The sequence below is a fragment of the Mus caroli genome, chromosome 1 (assembly GCF_900094665.2).
Source record: "Mus caroli chromosome 1, CAROLI_EIJ_v1.1, whole genome shotgun sequence".
In the NCBI taxonomy this organism is placed as follows: Eukaryota; Metazoa; Chordata; class Mammalia; order Rodentia; family Muridae; genus Mus; species Mus caroli.
Window position 1 is genome coordinate 11,827,283 of NC_034570.1, and position 17,692 is coordinate 11,844,974.

The following is a 17,692-nucleotide window of genomic DNA, read 5'->3' on the forward strand; positions in this document are numbered from 1 at the left end:
ATCTTCTGCACCTGAGATTCTCTCTTCCATTTCTTGTATTCTGTTGCTGATGTTCGCATCTATGGTTCCAGATTTCTTCCCTAGGGTTTCTTTCTCCAGCCTTGCCTCACTTTGGGTTTTTATTGTGTCTACTTCCCTTTTTAGGTCTTGGATGGTTTTATTCAATTCCATCACCTGTTTGGTCGTGTTTTCCTGCAATTCTTTAAGGGATTTTTGTGCTTCCTCTTCATCAAGGTCTTCTTCCTGTTTAGCAGTGTTCTCCTGTATTTCTTTAAGTGAGTTGTTAAAGTCCTTCTTGATGTCCTCTTCCATCATCATGAGATATGCTTTTAAACCCGGGACTATCTTTTCAGTTGTGTTGGGGTGCCCAGGACTGGGTGGGGTGGGAGTGCTTCGTTCTGATGATGGTGAGTGGTCTTGATTTCTGTTAGTAAGATTCTTACATTTGCCTTTCGCCATCTGGTAATCTCTGGATTTAGTTGTTATAGTTGTCTCTGGTTAGACCTTGTTTCTCAGGTGATTATGTTACCCTCTATCAGCAGACCTGGGAGACAGGCTCTCTCCTCTGAGTTTCAGTGGTCAGAGCACTCTCTGCAGGCAAGCTCTCCTCTTGCAGGGAAGGTGCCCAGATATCTGGTGTTCAAACCTGCCTCCTGGCAGAAGTTGTGATCCACTCATCAGAGGTCTTAAGATCCCATGGAGGGTCCAGTGAGGACCTTGGGGGTGTCAGCAGACTCTGCTGGCGCGCACCGGAAGGGCTTATCTATTATTTTCTTAAGACTCCTGAATGGCACTTAATGAAGGACTCATTCCGTATTCCCCAGCCATCCTCTATCAAGATTTTACTCAGCAGCTGTTAGGTACCTGTTTGGGGAGTCTTCCTCACCTGGTTTTGAATAGCCTGCTTATGTCTCCTCCATTCTGTGGCCACTTACCCTTGGCTGAAGTCATCACAAGTCGCCTACTCCTACATGGCTCCTCACTCCCTCTACTCCTTGACTTTATTCCATTTAATTCTTGCTGTATTTTTTTATTCTGCAGGCCATTTAGCCTCAAACTTCAGTCTCTGGAGTACCAGGGTTACAAATGTAAGTAGCACTCTAGGTGGGTTCGTTGACATTGACAGTTTATTGGTTTACTGAGTTGGTTTCAGTTTGCCGTTCCGTCTAACAATCTGTTGAGTATTTTTGATTCTTTGCATATAGGTTGATGCTAAACAAAATAAAACTAGCCAGAAACCAAAATGGTGGCTCTCTCCTTATAACCGGATCTGAAGCAAGGGAGCCAGCTTGTGCTGCAGTGTAAGGCCTGCCTCAAAACAGTGACTAGAGAGATGACTCAGAAGTTAAAATCTCTAGCTTTGTTTCCCCCCAGAGGACCCATACTTGATTCCCAGGATCCACATGGTGTCTAACAACCATCTATAACTTCAGTTCTAGAGTATCTGACCATCTTCTTGTCGTTTATGGCCACTGTGCGAACATGGTAAAGACAAACATGCAAGCAAAATAACTGTACATATAGAATAATTTTTTTTTTAATTAAAAGCTAGGACTGGAGAGCTGGCTCAATGGTTAAGAACAAAACGGTTCTTGCAGAAGACCTAAGTTCAGTTCCTAACTTCCAGTGGTTTACAGCGTCCTGTAACTCCCAACTGTAAGGGATCTGTGGACGTTGGCTTCTGCTGACACCTGCACTCAAATGCACATACCAACACACAGAAACTCACACACATAATTGAAAATAAAAAAATTTAAAAAAAAACAAACACATTGCCATTGTGAATTGCCGTAGATCCTGGGGTTATGGTTAAGTCATAAAAATGTAATGCAGTGGGGCTGGAGAGATGGCTCCGAAGTGAAGAGCACTTCGCTCTGCTCTTCCAGAGGTCCTGAGTTCATTTCCCAGCAACCTCATGGTGGCTCACAACCATCTGTAATGGGATCTGACGCCCTCTTCTGGTGTGTGTCTGAAGATAGCTACAGTGTACCCACATACATGAAATAAATAAATGAATCTTAAAAAAACAAAACAAACAGACAAAAAGACCACAGGTAATGCTGTAATGCAGGATAAAGGGCACAAGAGTCTGTAGTCAAGACAGGCTTTGAACCTGTGAGCCTTCTGCCTCAGATTTCCCAGTAGCTGGAAATACAGGTCTCTGCCACCATGCCCAGCCCATGTCACAAAATTGATAAAAACGAAAAAAGTATTATTATGTTGCTGTGTCTTCCTTGAGAATTGGCCCTGGAGGCTCTTGTGTTTGAGCCTCCACTTGGCAATGGTTTTGAGAGGTTATGAAACAGTGAGGAGGTGGAGTCTCACTAAAGGAAGTGAGACACTAAAAGCAGGCTTTGAGGTTTTTTTATAGCCTGGCTTAAACCACACACATACACACCATCACAGATGGCATCCCTTCCTACTCCATAAGCCAAAATATACCTTTCCTCGCTTAAACCTGCTTCCAGGAATGCATTTGGTTACAGTGAAGAGTAATATATTTCGACTAAAGACTTTATCCCACAGGTTCATGTTCTAGTATTTTAGGTGTAGTGTTAGTTGGCTATACCATTTTGGCTCCTGGTGGATTGCACAAGAGCACCCACCCAGGAGCTATGTGGATTCACAAATGAAAGATACACACATGTCAGTATATTTTACTATGCCTTGATTCATTCAAAGGCTGGGCAATTCCAATTCTCTGCCCGTCATACATTTTCCTCTAGTACTCCTGACTCAACACCTTCTAAACCTATGTTTTATCTTTGCTGCCAAGACATCTCTAGGGGCCACATTCCTTCTCACCTACATTTCAGATGATTTTCCTTCTGCAGCTCTAAATCTGATCCCTCCAAATCATGGTGATTCTCCTTCCTTTCTCCCAGTTCCTAGCCCTCACATACCTAAAGGTCCCATTTCAGTCTACCTTCCCAGCCATTGGCCGTTGGTTCTTTATTGATCAATCAAAAACCAATTAGGGACAAGGACCTTTGGTGTTTGGACATGAAGATTCTGGGTTTCAGAGACCCAGATTGACTCAAAGGCATTAGAATCATCCCCAACATTAGGTTTTCAGCAGACAGTGCTGTTAGGGAGGTGGTGCCGATGTTAGGAAGTGGGGCATAACTGGAGGAAGCAGGCTCTTGGGACTAAGCCTGCAAAAGTTATAGCTAATTCTTAGTCCCTCCCTCCCTCTCTACTCCTTGTCCATGAGTGGAGCAGCCTGAGGCACAAGCTGTCATTGGGGCCAGGCAGTGGTGGCGCACGCCTTTAATCCCAGCACTTGGGAGGCAGGGCCAGCTTGGTCTACAGAGGAGTTCCAGGACAGCCAGGGCTACACAGAGAAACCCTTTCTCAAAACAAGATCTCGTTGGCATGGTGCTCTGCCTTACCAAAAGCCCAGGATCAACAGACTCAAGGGCCTGAGAGCTCCAAAGCTTGGAGTCAAAAATCCTCTGTTAGCCAGTTGTCTTTAGTATTGTGACAGAATAGACAACATGACCTATACAACTGGCAAGATAAACTGCCCATTCTCTGTGGTCACCCCATTCTTGGTAGCTCAAAACCATGCCTTGTTGAGCCTATGTCATATTTGAGTATTTTTATTTGCAGTTTCTTTCTGGAGCTTGGCAGTACATCTTCATAATTTTAAAATTAGAATTGCTCACTGTGGCTTACAGTGAGGATCCACCAGTTTTCATGGTTCCCTCTGGGGGAGGGGTATCTTCTCAGAAGCTTTCACTTTTTCTCAGGTATTTCAATATTTACTTTTGAAAAACATGCTCATGCTCTTTTGTTGTGTTTCATTGGCCTCTTGCATGCCACACTCGGCTGTACACACACACGCACACACACACACACACACAGAGTTAACAGACCTCCACTCTTCATACCTGGTCTCTCCAGAATTCAGAATTTGTCATCTTTATGTTAAAACAATATTCATGATTCTTTTCATATTTTTCATAGAAGTAACCTTTCTATCATTATAGTTATGTGGCTGTCATTTACACCTGGACTTTGTAGGTTCTGTGTATCTGTAATTTACACATCTCCATTCCTCTAACCACAGTGAAACTCCCCAAGCCTGTTAGCAGGTGATGGCTATTGTGTCACTACATCGCCTTCTTGTCCAGCCTCCTTCCACCCCCAGGTAATCTGGCTCATCCCCTGGGGCTAGTTTGGTCTGGGCTTGTCTCTACCCTGGCAATCCCCATTTGTCTCTCCTTGTGTTCCCTATTTTCTGGCTTGTTTTGGTTGGTTTACACTCCTTTTCTGCTTAGTGAGCACTACCCTGATGCCCTCTCAGAAAGGGAGCATGGAGTAGAGATTTCTACACTTTACATGTGTAAACCACATCTTTGCCTTATTCTTGTATGTGGTGAATAATGTCATTAGATAGAGAATTTTAGTTTGAAAAGCATTTCCTTTTTGAATTCCAAAGGTATTGCTGTTGTCTTTTAGCTCCATATATTGCATTCTAAATTATCATGCACCGTTCTAATTCCATATGAACCAGTTTTTTTCTGTCAAGAATATTTTGTATTCTTTGTTTTGATATTCTGGACTTCAGTTATATGTCTGCTGTAATGATTTCCTTGAAGAAAACTAATGAGACAGGCTGACAGTCTGCCTAAAGAACTCTCATCCTCTGATGATCTCTGATCCTCTGACTTTCTTGTGTTTGTGTCTTCTAACTTCTGTCTCTTTAAAAATTAACTTTATAAAGAAAAAAGATGTTGTGTGTGTAGTTCTGAGGCCTGTGTGTCGGAAAGGCTGCCTTTCCTTCATACATACCCAGTAGCAGCTGGAATAGAAAGCTGGCTTCAAGTTTAGTTCCTTTGGGGGCTCACAGGTTTTGCTCTGTTTGATTGTAAATAACCCACTGATGCTGAGAGAGTCTGCCTCTTCAGGATCTTTGTTCCTCTCTAGGTGACCTAGTTTTCTCTTAGTGAACAAGGGGATCTTCTAAGTGTCCTCCTGCACTGAGAGAGACCTTGCCTTTCAGAAGAAAGATCCTCTGTGCTAATTTCATCTTATCTGAATGACAGAAAATGAAGCTCCTTCCACCTCAGCTCGCTCTTGCTTAGCCATCAGGAGAGTCTCATTTTCTTTCACTCTTTAAAGCATGTCCCAATTGCTAGAGTGCTTTCTTAGCATACATAATGTCCTAGGATCACTCTTCAGTACCAAAAAATGAGGGTGAAGGTACACACTTGTAACCCTGGCACCTCGAGAGGCAGAGGCAGAGGAATTAGAAGTTCAAGTTCAAGTAAATAGTGGGTTTGAGGACAATTACATGAGAAAAAAACGATACATTTAAAGTCGCTAAGCTGAGACTGCCCCCTCCCCCCTTCTCATCTATGTTACCCACATAATTTATGAGGGAAGGAAGATAAGTAAGCTTATATCTCTCACCTAAACCTAAAAGTTTCCATTCACTTAACTGGTTACTTATGCCTCAGAGTGGCCGACCAAACATCTTGGAGCTACGGGTAGTTGTGAGCCATCTTCCCTAGGTGCTGAGAACTAAACTCCAGTCCTCTGCAAGAGTAATGAGCACACTTAACTGCTAAGCCAACTTTCCAGCCCCCCAATTAAAGGTTTTTGTTAAAATTAATTTTCTATGAAAATACCTTTGGCAGTTAAATAAAAATAAAATCAGAAATACTATCAGGAGACATTTGCTACCCCTTTAAGCTTCTTGTTGGCCACAGTTTTTACATGATCGGCACCAAAAAGTATGCATTTTAGTTAGCTATGTTAGCGAATGATTAGTCACACCAAAGGAATTACACCATTTAAGTATTGATTCAATTCTTCAAAGAAAATATCCTCAACTTAAAGCCTGCTTCAAAACAAAACCAGGCTGAGGTCCTATAATGGAGTCTTGGGCATAGTCAGGATGATCTTCACTGAAGTCCAGATGAGGAAGCTGGACCAGATGACTACAGATGCCGAGAAACAGCTTGTCATCCTAAGCCTGTGAGCACACCATGTCACCTAGCCACAACCAAGGTTAAAGCTAATGTTTTATTCTCTGAGTAGGAGATCATAACATTTGCAGGAAAATCTGTGTTTCCTACCCTCTGCCATAGGAAGAAAATTATTAAGCACCCTTAACTAAGCATGAAGTCAGACATTAAAAGATTTGTCTTATTCTGCTTCAGTCTCTATACTTTGAGAAATCTTATATATGAATGATGATAGAATGCTTATAATTGAAGCAGTTGGCTAATTTGGTGCCAAAATTTCATGAATATTGTAACTTTTTAAGGAAGTCCTATTGATCTAGCATGAATATTTGATCTTTTCATCTAAACCAAATTTTTTTTTACTTCCTTAAAAATGTTTTTAGCTTTTCATTATAAAACATCTTTTGAAATTTTGACAACTTTCCCTGTGGAAAATTATTTATGATGATTTACTTGAAATTAGTTTAGAATTTATAAGGGTAATAAATAGTATAGGAACTTTATTGTTAAAAGTTCACATATATGTTTGTTGTTTTTTTTTAAAGTGAGAAGCTCTTAAGTATAGGTGGCCCTGAATCCTAGAAGATGGGAGGCAGAAACAGGAGATCTCTGAGTTAGAGGCCAGCCTGATCTACAGAACAAGTTCCAGGATGGCAAAGGCTACACAAAGAAACTCTGTCTTGACCTGTTCCCCTCACAAAAGCAATAGACACAAAGAATAACAGTGCGAGGTGGCGCGTGCCTTCAATCCCAGCATTTAGGAGGCAGAGGCAGACAGATGTCTATTAGAGGCCAGTCTGTCTACATAGCGAACTTCAGGCTATATAGTGAGAACCTGTCTTTAATTTTTAGAAGAGGGAGGGTGAGAGAAAGAGAGAACATAGGTGCCTTAAACAACAATTTGCCCCAAACTGGAGCACATGGTAGTGATTCTAGTATAGACATGTATGCTGTGGCCAAATGTAAGGTAAAAGCCTACAGGCCATAGGAGCTTTTAGTATGAGTCCTTAACTCATTAAAAATAAAAACCAAGAGACGGTGATCTACCTTGAGAGCTATCCCTAAATTTTCTTTCTCAGTGGCAAAGCGTAGCAATGGCGAGAGTCCAGGTCCCTGGTGCAGCTTTTGGAGGCCTCAGAAGCTTTGAATGCAGCTTGTCAATACTCAGCCCATTCACACGCATGCTGGGAAGTAGCTCCCAGGGGCTCTATATGAAAATGAAGCGGTGCACATCTGGACATGAGCACTGTTGTACTCGACGCACTTTTTTCCAGGTTCCCTGACATCGAGGGTTGCCAATGGCTTGCCAGCGAAGAGTCTGATTTCTGAAACGATATTGGAGAAATGTAGGTTCTACTAAAATCAAGCCAGAGGAAATTCGATTCTATGTAAATCAAACTTATTTAAAGAGTTAGTGTTTTTAATTTGTGTGTATGAGTGTTTTGTCTGTGCATATATAAGTACACTATATGATTATCTGGTAAAGAGGGTGCTTGGTCCCCTGGAGCTGGGTTGTTAGCCTCTTTGTGGATGCTGGGAACTGAATCTAGGTCCTCTGCAAAAGCAGCAAGAGCCCTTAATTACGGAGCCATCTCTCTAACCATTGTTGTTTTTAAAACTAATTTGCTGGCTGGTGTTATGTCAACCTGATACAAGCTAGAGCCATTCAGGAAGAGGGAACCTCAACTAAGAAAATGATCCCGCCAGATTGGCCTGTGGGCAAGCCTATGGTACATTTTTTTTTAAATTGATGCTTGATAGGAAAGGGATCAGCTCACTGTGGGCAGTGCCATCCTTAGGATGATGTACCTGGGTGTTGTAAGACAGACTAATAAGTCATAAGGAGCAAACAAGTAAGCTATGTTCCTCCGTGGTCTCTGCTCCAGTCCCTGCCTCCAAGTTCCTGCCCTGACTTCCCTCAATGATGAACTTAATAAGGTTAAATAAACCCTTTACTTCCCAAATTTCTTTTGATCATGGTATTTTATCTCAGCAGTGGAACCATAACTAGTATAGATAGTGATCATACAGTTTCAAAGTTTATTAAAAGTCAGTTTTTAAATTATTTTTTTTTATTTTATATGTATGAGTATTTTGCCCAAGTGTATGTCTGTGAGGGCTAGAAGAGAGGATTAGATCTCCCTGGAACTGGGGTTAGTTGCTGTGTGGGTGCTGGGAATCAAACACAGGTTCTCTGGTAGAGTATCCAGTGCTCTTAACCACAGAGACATCTCTAGCCCCTCACACCTTCTTTATAGTCACGAAGAAGACTTCTTTTTACTGGGCTCTGTCAACATAAGTTACAAATTGATCCCTATGCAAAAATACTTGTTCAGAGAGTTGCTGCTGGCCTTTACAACCGTTTCTCTCAGGTAAATGTAGGTTCTACAACAGTGGTGTGTGCAGGTTTAAGTCAGGAGAGTCTACCCAGAAGGCCACTTTCATCTTATTCCAACTCTCTGATTTCATAATGAAAAATGGAAGAACTACAAGGGAGCAAAGCCAGAGAATTAAAAATATTATTCATTAAGTCACTCATATAGCAACCAGGGTTTAAGTGCTTTCTTTATTGGGTATAAATTGAATTATAAATTCATTTAAAGTCAAAATAGAGATGAGGTATTCAGAAAAATATTAAATCCAATTAGGTTTCATTTGATATGAATTCCTTACCCACTTTATTGCTCATATGGTGAGCTCAATAGAGACGGCTAGCCACAAGTGACTAATAAACATGAACCAAATTATTAAATATTAAAACATGATGGGAATAATGATTAATTGGACAGATCAGTCTTTTACTTGTAATCTGTTTTTACCATTACATCTGACATGATGAAAACCTTTATGTGTGTTTGGCTAAATTGGTCCTTGTCCAGAGCTGTTCCAGGGATTCCTTCTAGCTGTAAATGGTATTAGTAGGTCTAACCAAAAGTGGGTGAGTGCAGGGCTGGGAGAGGCTTCCAGGGAGACACAATGGCAGCAACTCTGCTCTCAAATTCCTGGGGTGTGACTCGCCTGAGCAGGACTAGCACAGTGTAGCCTCTAACTTACCCACCCCTCTTTCTGAATGGACTTGGGAGTTGAGGATGAATGGTAGGTCTTTTAAAAAAAAAAGATGTTATTGTTTTATTATATAATACGTGTATGGGTCTGTCTGCTCAGGAACCCAAAGAGCCAATAGCAGTTGTGAGTCACCCAACCTGGGTGCTGAGAAGTGAACCTGGGTCCTCTGCAAAAGCAGCATACAGTCTTAACTGCTGAGCCAGCTCTCTGGCCCTAACTTCTATGTTCTTAAGAATCAGAAGAAGGCAGGTGTAGAGCCTATGTTTATAATCCCAATATTATATGAGGCTGACTCTGGAGGTTTGCCATGAGTTCAAGGGTACCCTGACCTACATAGTAAGTTCCAGGTTATCCTTGGATAGAGTGGGACATTGTATCAAACAACAACAAAGAGTTAAAGAAAAATCCAAAGAACAATATTTCATGACACATGAAAGTCATCGGTCTAGTTATGGTTTTACTGCTGTGAAGAGACACCATGACCAAGGCAACTCTTTTAAGGACAACATTTAATTGTGGCTGGCTTATTAAAGGTTCAGAGGTGGAGTCAAGTATCAGCAAGGTGGGACTATGGCAGCGTCCAGACAAACATGGTGCAGGAGTTATCTGAAGGCTGCTAGAAAAAGACTGGCTTTCAGGCAGCTAGGATAAGGGTCTTAAAGCCCCCCCCACCCTACCCCCCCCCACACACACACAGTGACACATCTACTCCAATACTTCACACCTTCTAATGGTAAAACTCCCTGGGCTGAGCATATAGAAACAATCACACCATCTAATATTTTGGCACTCAAAAATAAAGTTGTGTTAGAACAAAGCCTTAAATAGTATCAATAGCTGCTTTAGTGGCCAAATTCAGAGTTAGTTGTTATGACAGAGAGTATAGTGGATGAAAACCCAGAAACTGCTTTCTGACATTTTATAGAAAAAGTTTTTAGGTCCTAACCTAGAAGTTTACTAAAACTCTGCTTCCCAAGGGCGAAGGGTGTGGCATAGTCTTAAGTCTCCAATGCAAGAGACTCAGAATGAAGTGTTCTATAGTACCTTTGGAGTGATCAGGTTGTTGGTAGTCTTTGGAGAGCTTCCTCTGAAATGAATTCCAATAACCAAACTGGTTTGTGTATTTCTGGTCCAAAGAGCCTCTGAGTCAGTCCCATAGTGAGAACCAAAGCCCTGGGTCTGAGTCCCTGGACAGGTTCTCCTTGCTGCCCACATCCTGCACTGATATGTTGCATACTGCTCAGCTCTTTATGACTTAAAAGGATAGATCCTCAGGATAAGAAGAAAACTAAGTCAGTTGTCCTTCCTTACCCATCAGAGTCCAGACCATCTCCAGAACAACGTAGGCTCACAGAGTTCATAGCTGGTGGCTGACAGTCTACACACACTGTGTATCCCTCACGGAGATACTGCATCCATCGAGTCAGGGGACTGTTGACCAGAGCACAGTGAGGAGTCAGGGACTCTGTCTTGAACTCCATACAGTATCTGGAGCAAAAGAAGTCAAGAAGTCACTTACTCTACTTAGAAGTGGCCCAATACTGTAGGAAGTCGTAAGGAGCCATGTCAACCTCACATGGTAAATGAGGCAAGGCTTCACGGTGTAGCTCAAGCTGACCTAACAGCAATTATCTTGCCTCAGTCTAAGTGCTGGCATTACAGATGTGTCACAGTGCCCATCATATGTACATGTATGCATGCATGGATACATATGAACATGAAATTGAGGTCCAGGCTCACATAACTCAGATTGACCTCAAACTCAGCTGACCCTGAGCTCCTGATCCTCTTAACTCCACCCCACCTGGAATTCGAGGATTACAAATGTGCCACCACCTTGCTCTACTAAATATTATCCTTTTTTTAGAATAAAAATAATCATTAATGAAATCGCTAGTAAGTAGCCTGAGGATTTGATCATGTGGTTGTTAGGTTATCTGATAGAAGGAGGATGGGTCCAGGTGAGCATGGAGGTGCCTTCCAGCCACCGCTTGTCATGTCAATGGGAAGCCCTCCAAATGATTGTGTGTGCAACTTTCAGATTCACAAAACAGTTTATGAAGACCATCGAAAACTGCTAGGTGTGGTGTTGCATTCTCTTGAGTTCAAGGCCAGCCTGGTCTGCCTATTGGGTTCCAGAGCAGCTGAACTATTTCATGAGATCTTGTCTGAAAAGACTCTCAGAGGAGCATCCATGCACTTGTTCAACACACAAAACCTCATTTTTTGGTATTTGTTTATTTCCAGAGATAAGCCCTGGAGACACAGCAACTACAGCACCATAAAACTGGGAAGAAGACAAGTACTTTCCAAATCTACAGTGGACTCATGTTTTACTCACAGTTAATGAGCAAGCATAAGAAAAAGTCCTTTAGTCCCAGCACTTAAGAGGCAGAGGCAGGTGGATCTCACAGTTCCAGGCCACTCACTACAGAGTGAGTTACAGGAGAGCCAAGGCAACACAGGGAAACCCTGTCTCTGGAACCAAGAGGGAGGGAGGAACGGAGGGAGGCAGGCAGGCAACATAACTAATTTTAAAGCAACAAGTTACCCAGCATCCTCAGTGTGTGTAGACCACTGTGGAGATACTGCTTGTATTATTCTCTTCTTGTTGAAGGCAGAGCTAGTTATGAAGGCAGGAACTAGAAAACAAAGAATTACATTGTATTTGTGCAGCCAAAGTACTCAATAAGATTTCCCAAACTGGGTTCTGGGCCTGTCTGAGATCTCTGATTCCATAGCCAAAGATCTTAGTGGCACAGTATCAAATGAGACTTGCAGCATCTTCTGACAAGCTCACTCAGTGTTTATATGCATCTAGATAGCTATGGAGGGAGGAAGGCCTCTGGTGAGCACATTTGCCTCCTGGCATGAACTTGTAAAGGAAGGAGAGGGGCCAAAAAGAAAAGCCAGCAGATATAAAAGAAAATGGAGAGGGGCAAGGAAAAGAAAACAGTAATGGAGTTTATAGCATGAGAAAGTGAAGAGAGAAGTAGAAAAGAGATGAAAAGGCAGTGTGAATGAAGCTCAAGAACAAATACAGGAAAAAGACCAAAGAAAGAAAAGAGAAAGAGGGAGAGAAGCAGAGGGAATGAGGAAGACCAGAAGAAGCAAGGGAGAAAACAAGCTTATTGGGAACCAGAGCCTGGAAGCTTTGCTCCACTACCTCTGCCGGGGCACAATGCCCTAGGGTGGCTGCCCAGCACCAGCTACCACTGCCAGTCCCAACAACCCTGGGGAAAGAAAGAGTCCTGTGGCCCCTTTCCCTCTCCTGTCCAAAGGGAAGGAAGCAGCCAGGGATACTTCCTCCTCTTATTGCTTCCTTTAGCCCTGGTGTCTTTTCTCTGTTCAGTCCCTAAGTCTGGTGAAGTATCTATTGATAAGCCACTTGACTTCATGGTCGATCACTGTACCCCTGGTACTCTTACACACTTAATACATAGTTGTACAATAAGAAACGGAGTAAAGACGTGGGATCACCACCAAGACACACAGGTTCTACATTCTCTGGTCTCCTTTGTGCAGTGATCGCTTGGTGTCTGAGGCTGTTGGTTTCAGGACCTCTAAAGCATACCAGAACCCCTTGGTGTACTAAGTCCTTAAATAAAATACTCTTAAACACCTCCTCTGTTGCACTTTTTAAGTGCCAGGATCAAAATTTAGGACATCACACACAATAAGCACACACTTTATCACTGGGTTAAACCCCCAGCTACACTCATATACTTTAACTCATGTAAAAAATACTCAAAATACCCAATGTGGCACAAATTGTTGTTATTGTTTAGCTAACTAAACTGTGGATTAAAATCCCAGATACAATTCCCTAGGATTGAATGTGAAGGTTGTGAAAATTTGGCAAGAGTGAAAGATGTCTGGATGTGTCATGACCAAAAATTAACACAAAGTCAGACTTTCAATGAATGCAAACTTTCTGGCAACATGCACCCACATGAGTCACATGACCTCACTACAGCCTTGATTCTGAAAATGTATGCTTTGCACTGAATACACCATCACACCAAGAAGCCCTGACTGAGGCACTGGCTCAGCTACTGTTTGCGGCTATTGTATATTAAGGTATAAGTGTTTTTAATGTAGATGCAAAGCTTTCTCCTCTTATTGAAATATAATGGCTCAATTATGGTAAGCAAGATTTGATGTTGTCATAGAAGTATTAACTCAGTATATCTTCTTATAGTGTTGTGTTAGAATGCTTGAATTTAATAATGACTGGGCCCAGAGCTGATCCTGTGCCACAGGGCTCCAAACCCAAGTAGTGTTGAGAGAGAGCTGGCCTTCCAGGAATGTAGACAAGCCTGTGAATGCAAGTAAAACCACCACTGCTGCTCAGGGGGACCCGACTGGAACCCTCAGGACACAGGAACCGAGGAGCAGACTGGAACAGGAGCCTTCCGGTTTCCGACTGTGCCCGGAGCTAATCCTGTGCCACAGTGCTATATACACAAATACCACAAGGAGAGAGCTGGTCTCCCAGGAGTGCCAACACACCTTGAAGCACAGATAAGACCACCACTTCTCTTCAAATTCCTGGCCCAAGAGGGAACCTCCCAGAGTCATCAGGACATAGGAACCAAGGAGCAGCTGGGGACAGAATCCTTCTGGTTTCTGTCTGCACCCCAGAGCTGACCCTGTACCACAGCTCTCCATACCTAAATTCCTCCTGGAGAGAAATGGTCTCCCAGGGGTACTGACACACAAGCTTGCAGGAGGGCCAAGCCACAGTCAAAAACAGCAAGAACAGCTAACACCAGAGATAAACAGATGGCGAAAGGCAAGGGCATGAACATAAGCAACAGAAATCAAGGCTACTTGGCATCATCAGAACCCAGTTCTCCCTCCACATTGAGCCCTGGTTAACCCAACACACCAGAAAAGCAAGACTCTGATTTAAAATCACATCCCTCCCATGATGATGATTTAAGAATGACGTAAATAACTCCCTTAAAGGGATACAAGAGAACACAGGTAAACATATAGAAGCCCTTAAAGAGGAAACACAAAACCCTTGAAGAATTACAGGAAAACACAACCAAACAGGTGAAGGAACTGAACAAAACCATCCAGGATCTAAAAATGGAAATAGAAACAATAAAGAAATCACAAAGGGAGACAATCCAGGAGATGGATAACCTAGGAAGGAGATCAGGAGTTATCGATGCAAGCATCACCAACAGAATACAAGAGATAGAGGAGAGAATCTCAGGAGCAGAAGATACCATAGAAAACATTGACACAACAGTCAAAGGAAATGAGAAATGCAAAAAGCTCTTAACCCAAAAAATCCAGGAAATCCAGGACACAATAAGAAGACCAAACCTAAAGATAATAGGTATAGGAGATTCCCAACTTAAAGGGCCAGTAAATATCTTCAACAAAATTATAGAAGAAAACTTTCCTAACCTAAAGAAAGATATGCACATAAACAAGAGGCCTACAGAACTCCAAGTAGTTTGGATCAGATAAGAAATTCCTCCTGTCACATAATAGTCAAAACACCAAATGCACAAAACAAACAATATTAAAAGCAGTAAGGGAAAAAGGTCAAGTAACATATAAAGGTAGACCTTTCAGAATTACACCAGACTTCTCACCAGAGACTATGAAAGCTAGAAGATCCTGGGCAAATCTCATAAAGACCCTAAGAGAACACAAATGCCAGTCCAGGCTACTATATGTAGCAAAACTCTCAATTACCATAGATGGAGAGACCAAGATAAGAAAAAAAAAAAAAAAACCAAATGAACACAATAACATTCCACAAATCCAGCTCTACAAAGGATAATAGATGGAGAACTCCAACACAAGGAGTTTTTCTACACCCTAGAAAAATGGAAAGAGAAATCTTTCAACAAACTAATAGAAGATAGCCACAAAAACATAAAAATAGCATCAAAAATAAGAGGAAGCAGCAATCACTATTCCTTAGTATCTCTTAACATCAATGGACTCAATTCCCCAAAAAAGACAGACTAACAGACTGGATATGTAAACAGGACCCTGCATTTTACTGCACACAGGAAACACATTTCAGTGACAAAGACAGACATTACCTCAGAGTAAAGGGCTGGAAAAAATTTTCCAAGCAAATGGGCCCAAGAAACAAGTTGGAGTAGCCACTCTAAAATAGGATAAAATCGACTTTCAACCAAATGTCATCAAAACAGATAAGGAAGAACACTTCATACTCATCAAAGGAAAAAATCTACAAAAAGAACTGTCAACTCTGAACATCTATGCTCCAAATGCAAGGGTACCCACATTCATAAATTTACTAAATCTCAAAGCACACATTGCACCTCACACAATAATAGTGGTAGACTTCAACACCCCACTCTCAGCAATGGACCGATCATGAAAACACAAACTAAACAGACACAGTGAAACTAACAGAAGTTATGGACCCAATGGATTTAACATATCTCTAGAACATTTCACCCTAACATACATACATACATATATATATATGTATATATATGCCCTTAAAGAGGAAACACAAAAAACAAATATATATAACTTCTCAGCATCTCATGGTACCTTCTCCAAAATTGACCATATAATTGGTCACTAAACACACCTCAATAGATACAAGAAGACTGAAATGATCCCATGCATCCTATCAGATCACTACAGATTAAGTCTGGTCTTCAATAGCAACAAAAACAACAAAAAGCCCACATACACATGGAAGCTGAACAACACCCTACTCAATAATAACTTGGTTAAAGAAGAAAGAAAAGAAAAAGGAGGGGAGGGAAGGAGAAATAAGAAAGAAAGAAAGAAAGAAAGAAAGAAAGAAAGAAAGAAAGAAAGAAAGAAAGAAAGAAAGAAAGAAAGAAAGGAAAAGAAAGAAATTAAAGACTTTTTAGAATTTAATGAAAAATGAAGCCACAACATACCTAAACTTATGGGACACAATGAAAGCAGTCCTAAGAGGAAAACTCATAGCTCTGAGTGTCTCAAAAAAGAAACTGGAGTGAGCATACACTAGCAGCTTGACAGCACACCTAAAAGCTCTAGAAGAAAAAGAAGCAAATTCACCTAAGAGGAGTAGACAGCAGGAAATAATCAAACTCAGGGATGAAATCAACCAAGTAGAAACAAAAAGAACTATACAAAGAATCAACAAAATCAGGAGCTGGTTCTTTAAGAAAATCAACAAGATAGTTGAACCCTTAGCCAGACTAACTAGAGGGCACAGAGACAGTATACAAATTAGCAAAACCAGAAATGAAAAGAGAGATATAACAACAGAAACTGAGGAAATCTGGATGAAATGGACAATTTTTTTTGACAAATACCTAAGTTAAATCAGGAGCAGATAAACCATCTAAATAGTTCCATAACCCCTAAAGAAATAGAAGCAGTCATTAAAAGTCTCCCAACCAAAAACAGTCTAGGACCAGATGGGTTTAGTGCAAAATTCTATCAGACCGTCAAAGAAGACCTAATACCAATACTCTTCAAACTATCCCACAAAATAGAAACAGAAGAAAAATTACCCAATTCATTCTATGAAGCCACAGTTACACTGTGTATTCTCCCTTGGAGATGGACTCGTTTCTATCTAATCAGAAACCTGTCACAATTTCCTTTCATAGAAGACTTCATAAATATTTTTCTACTTCTATCATGTTTATTTTTTTCTACTCCTATCAGAACTTCAGATCAATTTCCATTATGAATATCTATGCAAAAATGTACAATAAAAATCTCACAAACCAAATGTTTTGCAAGAACATATTAAAACAATTATTCACCACAATCAAGTAGGCTTCATCCCAGGGATGCAGGGAGGTTCAATATACAGAAATCTGTCAATATAATCCACTATATAACTACATAAACAAACTCAAAGAAAAAAAACACATGATCATTTCATTAGATGCTGAAAAGGCATTTGACAAAAATTCAACATCCCTTCATGTTAAGTTTTGGAAGCATCAGGAATTCAAGGCCCATACCTAAACATAGTAAAAGCAATATCAGCAAACCAGTAGCCAACATCAACCTAAATGGAAAGAAACTTGAAGCATTCCCACTAAAATCAGGGTCTAGACAAGACTGCCCTCTCTCTCCCTATCTATTCAATATAGTACTTGAAATTCTAGCCAGAGCAATTAGATAACAAAAGGAGATCAAGGGGATACAAATTGGAAAGGAACAAATCAAAATATCACTATTCACAGATGATCCTTAAGTGACCTCAAAAATTCCACCAGAAAACTTCTACAGCTGTTAACTTCAGCAAAGTGGCTGGATATAAAATTAACTCAAACAAATCAGTAGCCTTCCTCTACTCAAAGGATAAACAGGCTGAGAAAGAAGTTAGGGAAATGACACCCTTCACAATACCACAAACAATATAAAGTATGTTGGTGTGACTCTAACCAAACAAGTGAAAGATCTGTATGACAAGAACTTCAAGTCTCTGAACAAAGAAATTGAACAAGACCTCAGAAGATGGAAAGATCGCCCGTGCTCTTGGATTGACATAATATAGTAAAAAGGGCAACTTGCCGAATGCAATCTACAGATTCAATGCAATCCCCATCAAAATTCCACCTCAATTCTTCATAGAGTTTGAAAGAGCCTTTCTCAAATTCATTTGGAATAACAAACAAAACAAA

At 41.1% G+C, this 17,692-nt stretch overlaps 1 protein-coding gene across 2 annotated transcripts in view; it reads right to left on the bottom strand.

Moving 5' to 3' along the window:
* Window positions 1–6,464: 6,464 nt before the first annotated feature.
* The window catches only part of Sbspon (somatomedin B and thrombospondin type 1 domain containing), a 32,067-nt gene continuing 20,839 nt past the window's right edge, over window positions 6,465–17,692 (bottom strand). The window contains exons 3-5 of one of the 2 annotated variants that reach the window (XM_021175817.2): window positions 11,593–11,683; window positions 10,353–10,529; window positions 6,465–7,300 (exon numbers count right to left, since the gene is read on the bottom strand). In XM_021175817.2, the coding sequence (XP_021031476.1) occupies window positions 7,183–7,300; window positions 10,353–10,529; window positions 11,593–11,683 (386 nt within the window). In that variant the 3' untranslated portion in view covers window positions 6,465–7,182. The remainder of the gene's footprint in view (window positions 7,301–10,352; window positions 10,530–11,592; window positions 11,684–17,692) is intronic. The other variant, XM_029483482.1, reaches the window with a different exon arrangement.